General features: G+C 36.7%; 1 protein-coding gene across 1 annotated transcript in view; it reads left to right on the forward strand.

Annotated features, from left to right (window-relative positions):
• The window catches only part of mthfd1l (methylenetetrahydrofolate dehydrogenase (NADP+ dependent) 1 like), a 372644-nt gene that overhangs the window by 130106 nt on the left and 228931 nt on the right, over window positions 1-13607 (forward strand). The window contains exons 14-15 of the mRNA XM_028797690.2: window positions 3431-3538; window positions 6825-6899. Coding sequence (XP_028653523.1) covers window positions 3431-3538; window positions 6825-6899 — 183 coding nt within the window. The remainder of the gene's footprint in view (window positions 1-3430; window positions 3539-6824; window positions 6900-13607) is intronic.

Consider the following 13607-nt stretch of genomic DNA (forward strand, 5'->3'; position numbering starts at 1 on the left):
CCCTACGTCAGGATCAGAGAAAGTCAGCGCAAGAGACACAGAGAAAAGTAAGTTGGGTAGCTTCTCAGCCATCTGCCAATAGCGTCCCTTGTATGAAATCAACTGGGCAAACCAACTGAGGAAGCATGTACCAGAAATTAAAAGACCCATTGTCCTCAGAAATCCGCGAACCAGCAAAAAATCTGCAATATATGTTTAAATATGCTTACATATAAAATCTGCGATAGAGTGAAGCCGCGAAAGGCGAAGCGCGATATAGCGAGGGATCACTGTACGATATTTAGACTTCAGCCTTCACACATTATAAACTTCTTGTCAAAATTCTGTCATTAGTACCATAACATAAAAAAGTTTCTGTTTTAGGTATGTGTTCAACATTTCTTGCCTCACATTTCCTCTCATCCTACATTTACATAGAACGTTGTAGATATGGAACATACATAAAATGCATATGCTTCAAATAACAATATATTATTTACCCTATACAACTCCAGGTACCTCACACCCAGATAAACAGACTTGAGGTGGTTCATGGTTTGGTTAAATGTTGTGAAGGAGTTCTTCTTCACCAAAGACAGAAGTTCTGCACTGATCCAGCACAGTTGTCTTCTGTGGTTTTCCAGACCTTCTGGTGTTGCTAAGTTCACCAGTATGTTCCTTCTTTTAAAGAATGTACCAAATGGTTGATTTGACCTCTCCTCATGTTTCTGCTTTCTCAGTCTAATGATGGACTGTTTTTATGTGCATGGACAGCTCTTTGGACCTCATTTTGAGAGTTCCATATGCAGCTTCCATACTTGGAATCAATTCCAGACCTTTTAACTACTTAATAATTAATGAAATAATGAAGGAGCTGCTCACATCTGGCTATGGAACAGCTTGTCAGTCAATTATCCAAATACTTTTCAGCTCCTGGAAATGGGGTGTTGGTAAGCAGAAAAATAGCTTTCATTCCTAAATGACTCATATGATATTTTTGGTAAAGCCTTTAAATTAAAGCTGAAAGTCTACACTTCAATCACATAATGATTGCTTTATGTTAAATCCATTGTTGTGATGTACAGAGCCAAAATTATGAAAATTGTGTCACTGCCCAAATGCTTATAGACCAGACTGTACATATGTTTCAGAGTATGTAGGCCCCTCTCTAGTTCTGTGTCCATTTTGTAGAGTTTCAACATTCTCCTCATATTCTTTTGGGTATTCTCCTGGCTGGGCGTTCTCCTGGAGACCAGAGATGATACATAATTTTCTTTGCAACAAAAATGTGAACTAGCTGACATAAATAAGGTAAATAAATGGGTTTAATTAATTGAACTGATGGATGGCCCTATGATGGAGTAGGGCAGTGGGGTGAAACACAGATCCTGTAAGGTCACAGTGACTGAAGGCTTTTATTCCAGCAATTTCCTTAATTTGGATCTAATTGCAACTGCTAATAAAATATAGATCTTTTTCCATCCATCCATCCATTGTCCAACCCGCTGAATCCGAACACAGGGTCACGGGGGTCTGCTGGAGCCAATCCCAGCCAACACAGGGCACAAGGCAGGAAACAATCCTGGGCAGGGTGCCAACCCACCGCAGGACACACACAAACACACCCACACACCAAGCACACACTAGGGCCAATTTAGAATCGCCAATCCACCTAACCTGCATGTCTTTGGACTGTGGGAGGAAACCGGAGCGCCCGGAGGAAACCCACGCAGACACGGGGAGAACATGCAAACTCCACGCAGGGAGGACCCGGGAAGCGAACCCGGGTCCCCAGGTCTCCCAACTGCGAGGCAGCAGCGCTACCCACTGCGCCACCGTGCCGCCCTAGATCTTTTTCTCTGTTCTTAATTGACTCATTTTTTTAAGATTCAGAATGTTTCAATGTTTCTTTTTTCCTTACAATAATGAAATGCTAAAAAAGCCAATGGATGACAAGGTAACTTGATACCAATGTATGTTTCAATAAAATATTTGGGGGGAAAAATATATATTGATCCACTCTGGTCTTCAAACCATTTTGGTGGTACTCTCAGAGGAAAGGAAATCAACCCACCCTTCAGCCCCACAGCACAGCCCTTGATATTAGAGATGCTTTTTATCATACAGTTCCAACATCCCAAGGGCTAATCATCTTATTGAATTGTTGTGGACATGAGTGAAACATTCACTTATTAATGTTAGCTGTTTGTTAAGTACTGTGCTACCTTAATAATGGATTAGGTTTTCGAGTGTCCGCACTGTATAATATTTCTCATGATGATATAGATGTAAATTTTGTGAATTGTTTTCAATTAATTTTCACTGCTGAAATTGAAATATCATCACAAAACTGTTACCTTGCTTGTTTAATGCAGAATGCCAAAAGGGTCTAATTATAGACAGACATGGTGAAGCTGTTGGTTTGCCACTACTACCTAAAATGGTAGTGTAGAAACCCTTCAATGTAATAGGATAGAAGAAACATCATTTGGCTTTTTGGTGGTAAAAATAAGTGTGGCTGTGATGTTTGTGGGCTAGCTTTTTAAAATCTAGGCATTTGAATATTTAAATGATTATTAATTTTAGTAATTTTTTCTTTTTTAGAAATGTGTTTTTTTTTAGTTCTTTTTTCTTTATTGTTGGCTGCAAATATATTTTCATCCTTTCATTTGAATATAGAAATTGTTTTCTAATCTGTTTAGTTTGGAAATTAAACATCTCTTAAGTGTACATTTTCCAAATTAAGACCAGGAGTCAATTTAGCATGGTACCAACTCTGGCAAATATGATGTATTGTATTTCCCACAGTTTAAATATTTCAGTATATATCACTTCTTCCAGAAAGGGGATGAAATCCCTTGCCTTTTATTTCCCGTTTTACCCGCTTTATCTTAATGCCACAACAGTTTATGGTTATGTGCAGGCTTAGTATGGTAGTTTTTTTTGTAAATATTTCTGGAGTTATTAAGGCAACGTGCATTCTTACAAAAGGCTGTTCTTTTGTATATCCTGGCTGAAATTAATATCTTTTTTTTGCTTGACAAAAAATTCCACTGCTTTCTCATATTCTGTTTTTATCTTATTTACACTAACCACTGTAAACCTGCACCACCACTGTCAGATTGGGCAAAATCTATATACCTTGATGTGGCTTATGTTTCTAAACAACTTGTCTTTAAAGGTGCTGTGCAGAGGTTTTGCTATTCTGTTCACATTATCTAACTCCTCATCACTGACATTCATTATAAACACTTCAGACTTAATGCAGAGTGTGCTGAAAAATTTAACAACCAAACTACAGCACTTTTCAATATAAGAAAATTAATGCATCTTTGGAAAAATAACAATTTCTTTGTACTCTTTTTTTATTCTTTTTTATTAAGCCACCATTTCCTAATGCCTTTGAGTGTTGTGAACAATGACATAAATTGCTTTTTTGTTTTTTATTCAGTTTAATCTTCATCTAACAGGAGATATCCATGCTATAACAGCTGCAAACAATCTGCTTGCAGCAGCAATCGATGCTAGAATCCTTCATGAAGCCACTCAGTCTGATAAGGTAGAGATCATGTCTACTTTGTTATTCCATTATTATTTTATATTCTAAAATTCTCCTAGAATCAGAAAGTAAATTCTCATGTACAATTTGTAATATTAATTTATTTTTTGTTTTTATGAGTTCTGCCCACCTTATTTTGTGTTTTCAGGAGTGTGCTGGAGAAGTTACTAAAATGCTGTATTCTGTCATTTTAACATTTTAGCATGGCTTCTTTACATTCCCCCTTATAAATAAAGTAATATATTTAAACCTTATCTAATTGACAAATCATGAAACTACCAGCTGGGTCACTGGCTGATTTAGTAGACCTGTTAGGGTTCCAGTGTGTTGTGGATAGAATCCTAGGATGTTACAGCCTAATCTTAGCCTGAAGGCCACAATTAAATTATAAATAATTGGGTACTATATACAAATAAAAAGCTACAGAGTGGCCTGCAGGGCCCACTCTTTACCACTTCAGAACCTAACTAAGGGATCAAAAAAAGACCAGGGAAGTATCAAAAAGTAAGGCTTTTATTGAAAAAGTACACAGCATACAAGATGATAAAAAGACAGGTGCAGTTACAGGAAATTAACAACCCTTCAAGCCTAACTGAACCTTTTTTCAACCACATGTGGCCTCTCTTCCAATTGTCATTACCTGCTTTTCCATCTCTGTCCTGCCAGTCTTAAAGCTGGAAGGGCCCTTTAAATTCCAGTCCGTTAGCAGTTCCTTGGTCATTTCTGGAACCCTCAAAATTAATTTCTACTGAGGGGAGATCTGTAATTGGACCAGTGACACAATGCCAAAGGTCCACCTACTATCTCTTAGGGCACCTGCAACTAGTGCTGGGCGGTATACCGGTTCATACCAAAAACCGTTTTTTATTTTTGTTATGATATGGATTTTTCATATACCGGAACACCAGTTTAAATAGCCTAAACAACATTCGGAACGTGGCGCAGCGGGAAAATGTTTAAGGGGGACCTTTTTCACTGGTGCACCGCAAAATACGCATCCAACAGAGTACATGTGTTAGTGGAGGTATTGAGCGGTGAAAATGGACAGGGAACATTCTGAAACTGAAGCTGTAAGAGACGATAAAGTTGAACATGATAACACAGAAGAACTTTTGACGAAAAAAGGTGCTGTGTCTGTTATCTGTAGATACTTTGGTTTTAAAAGGTCGGATGTGGAGCATTATGTTCAAATGTAAGAATACTGTTTCTATACTACTGGATAATACTGCAAGCCAAGTTGTATTTGTTTTATTTTATTTTATTTTTCAATACTGTGTAATGTATCTGGTTACTGTGTAATACTGTGACGGTGCTGGTCCCCTACAGACTCCCTCTTCCCACATGGGAGTCTGTTGAACCAACACCGTCGATAGTTATGACCGAGATGAGCTGAGAAATCTCATTGAAGCCAGGGGATGTTGGAAAGTGCTCAAGTGCTTTTGTTAAAAACAGTCAAAGTAAAACCAAAAGTGTCCGTTGGACAGTGTTCAAAAAAATACAGTACCCAAATAAATAGCAAATCCATAAAGCCAGTGAAATGTGGGGATAAAATCCATAATAAATATATCCGTTAAAATGCAGTCTCTCTCCTAGCCCGATCGCAGCACACCACCTTCTGTCTCCATGGCTCACCCTTCACTGGCGTTGCTGATGGAGCCTTTGCAGCACGAACTGCTTTCTGCCAACCCCTGTTTTGGCTGCCGCCACACTGCGCAGCCAGACCATCCGAGGTCGGCACACCTCCCGTCTTCCTTCGTGCTCACTCAGTCACTCCTCAGATCCATTTGGAGGTCTTACATTTCGCTCGCCCCACTCCATACGCTTACTCAGTGGGGTGAACCAGCCCCTACATCGCCTAAGCCTGCACTCCCTCACGGAGCCCCAGCTTGTGCTGCCTTCTCCTTCCTGGTGTCTGGATCATCTCCCATGACTGCCTTTTCCCTTCTTTAACCTCTTTGTGTTCTATCTTTTCTTTTTTCCTTCCCCCATCCTGCCGGCCCATAAATATATGTCTCTGTCCGTGGGCTCAGCGCCTTATTCACACGCCACACTAAGCCGACGAAGCAATTGAGAATGATCAGATGCGACTCGCCCCAATCACCTCATCAACTCCCTGCGGTCGAGCAATCGCGCCCACGAAGACAGACATGGCGAACTGGATTTAAAAACGGACCATTTTTTTGTTTTTTTTGACCCACTAAACAACAAATAGTATTATAAATTCAAGTTGCAGTTTTATTATTTATTATATATTATATATATACAGTATATATATATTATATAGCTTAGCTTGAAGCAAGGTCTATATTAATGCAATTTGCCTTAATGACGGTTCAGTTGGTAAAGATGTCATCTCCAAGTTGCACTTGTTTTATTTTAGTTTGGTGAATACTGTGTAATGTACCTGGGCTTGAAGTTTTGATGTAATAGTATTATTACTGGAAGTTGCACTATTATTTATTTTATTGTTATTATTTATTAGTTTATATATTATGCAGTTTAATGATGGTAAAGTTGTTTAAAAAGTCACTTTAACATGTCAGTGGACAGAGATTGTTAACATTAACAAAGTGTAATTGGTTTACAAAAAATATTTGCCATTTATTCCTTTTCTAAGACATGTTCAGTGCAATACAACTAAACGCCTCTTTGGATAGTTGACAATTTGTTGTCAAAGTTTTAGTTTAAGTTGTTTGCAAAATTTGTTCAATAAAAAGGTTCTATATTTTGACAGCAACTGTCATGCAGTGTGATTCCTTCTCTTCATTAGTGCCCCCCCCCCTTTGAAAACTATCACTTTATGGAGCCATGCAAACCTGTATTAATACTTGTGTGCACATTAAAATGTTTTTTTGTACAATGTACAATTCTCATGACAGTGGAATAGGTTATTCTTAGCCAGTCTACTGCAGTAATTGCAGTGGAAAATGTGATTAACTCATGCATGGGAAAAAAATACCGTCGAATACCGTGAAACCGGTACAATCTTGAAAAATACCATGATATAGAATTTTGGTCATACCGCCCAGCACTACCTGCAACCCCACAATTAATATTGTCATTAATTGGCCATCCCCACTAGGTATAGCCCCTGTGTACAGGAATAAATATTATTAAGCAGTGGACTTGCAGTTTTACCAATCCTTCCTCCGAATACAAAAATATTTTTGCAGCTTTTGACTAGTCATATATAAAAATTCAATGTATTTTGAATTGAGTCATGCAAAAATGTTTACTTCCAATATCAACATTATACAGTATGATTAATATTCCTTGTCTCTTTCAGGCCTTGTATAATCGACTGGTGCCCTCTATTAATGGAGTCAGACAGTTCTCTGCTGTTCAAGTGGCCAGATTACAGGTATGTTTTTTTTTTTAATGAACAGTATTATATAGCATTTAATTTTTACAATGCTACTTCTTAAAAAAATATTATGACCGACAACCTTATGTTAATTTTGGCAATGTAGATCCTGAAAATGACATTTTCTTTTTTGAGGCTTATCTGGGCATGTCACCTTTGTTTACACAACCTTCTGTTGTTTTTGTTATATTTAGCTTTTTTACACTTTGTTTCTTAAATCTTATTTATTTTTAATTCCTAAGAAATTGTTTTTCTTTGTTCCCATAGAACTGTTGACTGTGTTGTTATTACTATCATGTACATTATAATATGCAAATGATAACATATTTGGAGAAATATATTTGATTTGTACTTAATCCAAAGAAAATGCCTCTCAATGGGTATAAACATCAAATGTAATTTTTACTTAAGGACTAATAAAAATCAATCAATGTGTGTTATGTATGGTGTGAACCTTTAAAATGAGCTATGTAGCATAATTGTTTTAGGTCTGATTAGTCCACAGTCCTAAATGTCTAAAATAATACTAACATCAGCCCTTAGATTAACAAAAGTAAAGTATATTCATTTACAGCATATGCTTTCATGTGTACAAGTGCCACATTTTAAAGACCCAATAATGCTACAGATTAAGTAGTAACATTTACATATATGCTTTCTAAATTTAAGCATGCTGCTCTGGGATATTCTTTATATTAAACAGGAAAAATGTAACAATTTCTTTGTAGTAGTCACTATTGGTCTTCAATATATTGAGATTCAGTGGTTAATACTGCTGTCTCAAAGATCCAGGGGCTAACGTTCAATACCCGGCCTGTGCAGTGTTTGTGGGGAGTTTCTCTGTTCTAAAGGAGTCATAGTGAATTTACTCCTGACAGTCCATTTTCTTCCAACATTTCAATGATATATGCATCAAGCTGACTGGTGTCTCTGAACTGCCACAGTATGGAAATGTGTGGGTGTGAGTGTTAGCATGCTCTGTAATGGTTGGGATTCCTGTTCAGATTAAATCCTTGCACTAAGTGCTGTCAGGATAATTTCTACCTCATTTGAGCCAGAAATTGAACTAAGATTATTTTTAATAATGGTGGCTTTTGCACGTATTTTTTATGCTTCTCTTTTTGAAGCAGTCTGTGGTAGATTTAACAATAGCTACATTTGATGATTACATTTTTAAAAAGTTATTCATTTTTTGTGTGGGGGTGAATTTAATTTAGTTTTGTCAAGTTTGACTTGTTTGTAAGGAATGTTACTTGCTTTTAATAAATTTAATAAAAAAAAAGTTATTCCTTTTGTTTAGTTTGCCCCATGAAACCATCTCAAGCATGCAAGCATGTGACATGGTTATAATCACAGACATCCATTTTATTTCTCATTTTGTGTATTGATTTTACATCTGGAACTTTATAGTTGCAAGGCTGTAAGGAGTTTTTTTTTTATGAAATAACACTTCAGCATTAAAACTGTGTAAACCTTGGATTTATTGGTGTATTTAGAAAAGTAAAGTTGAGAGTTGGCCAGAACAGCTTCCCTCCAAATTGCTGTTTATATTCAGTCTCCCTCAAATCTTTGTTGGTGTTCTGCCTGTGCTGCTTTTAAGACTTCTTAAAATTCATGCTTCTGTTGTATTTTATGTGTTATACAACATATTTTGTGTTTTGCAAATGTCTGCCTTTACTTTCTTTTATTCATGGCATAAAAATGTTATGTCAGTTCATTTGACTTGTAGGGAGTAAATTTAGTTATTAACTTTAACATTTTGTCTTGATGCATATCTCTCTTTTAGGATCAATCTTTCCAGACCTGCAACATCCAGTACATTACTGGTCACAGGTTTTTGGCTATTGCTTTACTGTGTCATGTTGAGCATGAATCTCTGATTTTTTTTACATAAATCCAGTCTTTTTAATGTGGACGTTCATCACCCGTACATAGACAGACAGACACCAATTGTCCAAAAACATGCACATTTAATTATATACTTACTTTACTGTACCACACAATGAATGCCTTAATTGCCACAAATTACTCAGTCTCTTCTTTCCTTCCGACTCTTCTGTCACCTCTACTCCTCCACACACAGGCTCCATCCTCTTCCTCCCAACTCCGACTCGACTAATGGAGTGAGGCGGCCCCTTTTATAACGTCCCGGATGTGCTCCAGGTGCTCTGCGATGATCTTCCGAGCACCCGGAAGCACTCTGGGTGTGCATGGAATTTCTTCTGGCAGCACTTCTGAGTGTGGAGGAAGTGCTGCAGTCCAGGGCTCCACAACTTCCTGGTGGTGACCACGGGCCCCAGTAGGGTTGAACTTTTAAGCTCTGATCTCGTGGCCCAATGCAGACTAGGGCGGTTGCCCTCTTGTGGTCCAGGGGATGTATTGTTCCTCTCCCAGTCCTTCCAGGTGTCCCGGCTCAATTCAATTAACGCCAGGGCTACGGGGACAAGGTGTATCCAGACAATATTGGGTGCAAGGTAGGAAACAACTTGGATAGGGTGCCAGCCCATTATGGGCTAAATTTATGCACTTCCACTCTTGCTCATGCAGGGCCAGTATACTGTCATTAGTTAACACGATCAGTATGTATTTAGGTTGAAATCGATGTTGACATGGCAAGACCATGCACACCAGGAGAGGTGGTGAAAAACTTTAAACCAGCGGAGTGATGCAAAACGTGTATTTTCTGTTTTAGTTCTCTTTTATAGCTCGGCACACTTCACTTTGTGTAGTGTAGCTTCCTTGTCACAATGTCCTTTATACCAAAACTGTGTTTTATGCTGGAAGGCAATGTTACTGTGAAAAACCTGTCACCTGCACACTATTTTTCAAAACCCTAATACAGTGCATTCCTGGTTGAAGTTTAAGGTGTCAGCCACAACATTCAGACAATAATTACTGCAGTAAGTTGTGGTGAACGCTAAGCAGACATGTTACAGCTTCATTATTTTCAAAATGCCTGAAGGGTAGATTTAGACAAAAAACACTTTTTGGGTATCATATCTAATAATTAAACTTCCACTTTATTGACTATCAAATTGTGAAATTTTAGAAAACAGTTTAGTTCTTGTATCTGTTAATCACAGGTTGTTTTTACCTACATTTTGTTTGAAGGATGGACTTTCTAAAGCTTAGTGCCATAGTTAATAGTTAAGGGAAAAATAGTGGCAGAGGACATAACTCTCACTTGCTTAATTGGCTCTAGCTTGACCTTACTCTTTTATTATTCCCTGGCTTTTGATTTAGTTGAGTTTGTTTTAGTAGGGTGTACGTTTACAGAATAAACCAAACTCCATCTTCACTCTCATTTGATAAGTAGTCCTTGCTGAATTTGGACTGCAATGCATTAACAGCTTAAGATGTTTTCTTGTTTAATAGTAAGTGCTAAGACATCAGTAACTGGTGTATATAGTCAAGTCCAGTTGACATTTATTTAAGAAGATTCTGTACACTTCAATCAACCCATATAATTTACTTTTTTATGAATGCATATTTGTATATGTATGTAACTTGTATTTCTTATTCAGATAGAATGGGCCATTGAATTGCAAAATAGAATGGATTTTCATTAAAGCAGCTAAGATCAAATTTGTTATGGAGGCTGTAGAGAAAGTGCAGCATGCCCATCACAGAACAGGGGTGAATTGGGAATAGAATACAGGCTAATTATTTTAAAGCAAAATCCATTGGCTTGAAAAACCCAAGATATTTACATTTGGTTTTGCGTTTGCCTGTTGTTTTCGATGGGTATTGCCTTCAAGAACCTGCTAGTATTGTATAATATGAGTATGACATGATACAATTTACCACATCACGTCATATCATTATCATATCATGTAATAAACTGATATTAACTTTTGCATTTAAGAAGGAACAATATTCTATGTTACTCCACAATGTAGCTTTGGGTTCAAAAGTTCACCATATGAAGATGACTTAGAAATACTAGTTTACTCTTCACTGTGCACTTCCAGAAAGCAATACATATGAGCAAGTAGAAGTCAAGTTTATTGTCATGTGTACATAGTACAGTATTACTCTTACTTTTATGTCTCCTCAGAACATTTGATAAAAACAGAATACAAAAAATTAATAAAAAGGCATACACATCCTGCAACATAGATACAGTATAGGGAAAAAAATTAAAGGTTATCTCCATGCTGAAAAATAAGGAAGGTTAAATCACTTACATTTACTTATTTGGTTGGTGTCTTTCTAAACATATGGAGTATTTAAAACCTTATATTTGACTGTTCAGTTCAATTCAACTTGTATATAAAAAGTGACCATAAATCTAGTGCCAATGTACTGTTTCCCGGAAGGGAGGAGTGAGAAAAGTGGCTGCGTAGGATGACTGAGGTCTTTAATTCTCTAGTTTGCTTTCCAAAGCTAATGAGTATTGCATAGGACCTGAATAGAAGGCTGGTGCTAGTAATATTCTTCACCATCCCCTGTAATGCTTTGCATTATTGAGCCAAGCAGGTGCTATTCCAGGATGAGATGCAGCCGGTGAGGATAAACTCTGTAGATGTTTGTGAGAACAGATGGGAAAATGCAAGCTGTCATCGGATTTCTGAGTAAGTAAAGGCTCTGGAGAACCACACAGTCATAGGTTAACAAGGAGTAGAGAAGGGGCCTCAGCACACTACCCTGTGGAGTGCCTGATGTTGTTTCTTGTAGATGATGTGATGCTGCCAGTCCTCATATGCTGAAGTCTGTTGGTTAGAAAGTCCAAAATTCAGTTTCAGTGGTTGGTGCTAATTGGATAATTTGAGGAGTTTGGTGGTCAGCTTTACTGGTACAACAGTATTAAATATAAGAGATGTAGTCCATAAAACAGGACTATGTCATAACAGTTTTTTATTATTTATTGGCAGTTAGGATGCTGAATTGTATAATTTGGTGCTTGATGTATAACAGAGATTATGCTTAATTTGTGTAATGTTGTTATATGGTCATGACTGAAATACAGGAAGTATTTGCTCCCTGCATTTCACAAGGAGATTATACAATTGTCAATAATAAATACAGAGGAATTTCTGCAGTTAACTCTAGGATTGAAGAAGAGGGGAAGAATGATTGAAAAGGTCTAATCTTTCTCACATATGTAAGTAGCAAACCTGAAAGATGTATGATAAAAATAAAATTAAAGGTTAATGTTGTTTCTTGAAAAAATAAGTTAAACATCAAACACAGAATGCCACAACTGTAAAGTTAGATAAGCATATAATTAACATAAGTTTTGGAAAATTATTTTTTGTACAGAATGTGCTCACCAGTGAGGATGAAATTAGCCTCCCGTGAATTTTCTAATATCAGGTCAGCAATAAAAAAGTGTCTTATGCTGAATTGTTTAATGTCATTATAATTTTGGCTGTTGATTGGTTTACTTTGTTTTTAGAAATATTTTCTGTTCTTATGCCATGTATTCATTTTGCTGTTAGCGCCTAAGAATGTGTGGGGAAGTAATTATGAATAGTATCATTTCACTTAATATAACAAAAATTAACATCCCCATTTTAATGCCAGCTCTATTATTACATTTTTTTCTATAACTCACTCACATTTTTGCTGTAAAGTTGTATAATGGCGATAGATATGTGGAAAGTAAAATTTCTACATCTGTGTCAGAGATTACTTGATGCTGCACACATAAAGGCAATCCTTACATTAAACAAAAGTATATTTTTATGAGAATTATTGATAAAAGACAAACAATATTTAGCAACAATATTTGTTGAGATAGTGTAAGGTATGTTTCGTAATGAAATAAGCCTTGCTACCTAAGCATTTGATTGACACCAACATATCCTTATATCATAGCCCACACACATTATCATAGCACATAGGAACAAATGTAATATTTTTAAACACTCCAAACTGTATAACTGAAATATAATCCTTTTGAAAGATACATGAATTTATTTGCTTAGTGTGTGCTGGAGCAGTGCTGCCCTTCTGCATAAAGTTTACATTTTTCCTAACCTTGCAACATATGGCAGTCGCATTGAGCTGTTAGTAGTAATGTGTGGGGATGTGTACAGCTGCCAAGGTAAGCAGTGATCTTCCACTATTATCATTAATTTTGTTAGTCAGATGTTCTTTGCACTGTATTGCCTTTCAAAAATGTTTGTGCTGGATGTCTTTGTTGATTGTTCTAGGGCTTGCATGTGTATAACACACACCATGACAACTTAAAAAGAAAGCAAAACAACTCAACAATTTCCATTAAAAGCTGTTAAATTATTAAACAAAGGGTCAATTTTGGAAAAACTGTTAAAATAACTGATTAAATGTTAATCAAGAGGATCTTAAGTGGTTTTAGAGTTTATTGATGTACAACTTTTAGTATATGAAAAATTGGTTGTTCCTTCTATGCACACTGAAATGAGGTGAAGTCCCATCCCCATATATGTTACACAGAGCTCATGGATGAAATGTGATTCTAAATTTTATTTATTATAAAACTGTTTAAAATTATATTTAAAATTCACACCAAGTTCTTTGCCAATTACAGCTGCACATATACAAATGTGTGGCAGCACCATGAGACATTCTGTGGTCGTTATGTCCAACTCTTTCCTTACTAATTGTTAAATGAACGCTATCACTGATTTGCATACCTTCTTTGGGATGACTGAATTTGATCACAGTTAATGCCTGGCGCTGTTTAGATGTCAGAATACTGAAACAAATCATTATAGAGCT

Source organism: Erpetoichthys calabaricus, chromosome 3 (genome assembly GCF_900747795.2).
Source record: "Erpetoichthys calabaricus chromosome 3, fErpCal1.3, whole genome shotgun sequence".
Classification (NCBI taxonomy): Eukaryota; Metazoa; Chordata; class Cladistia; order Polypteriformes; family Polypteridae; genus Erpetoichthys; species Erpetoichthys calabaricus.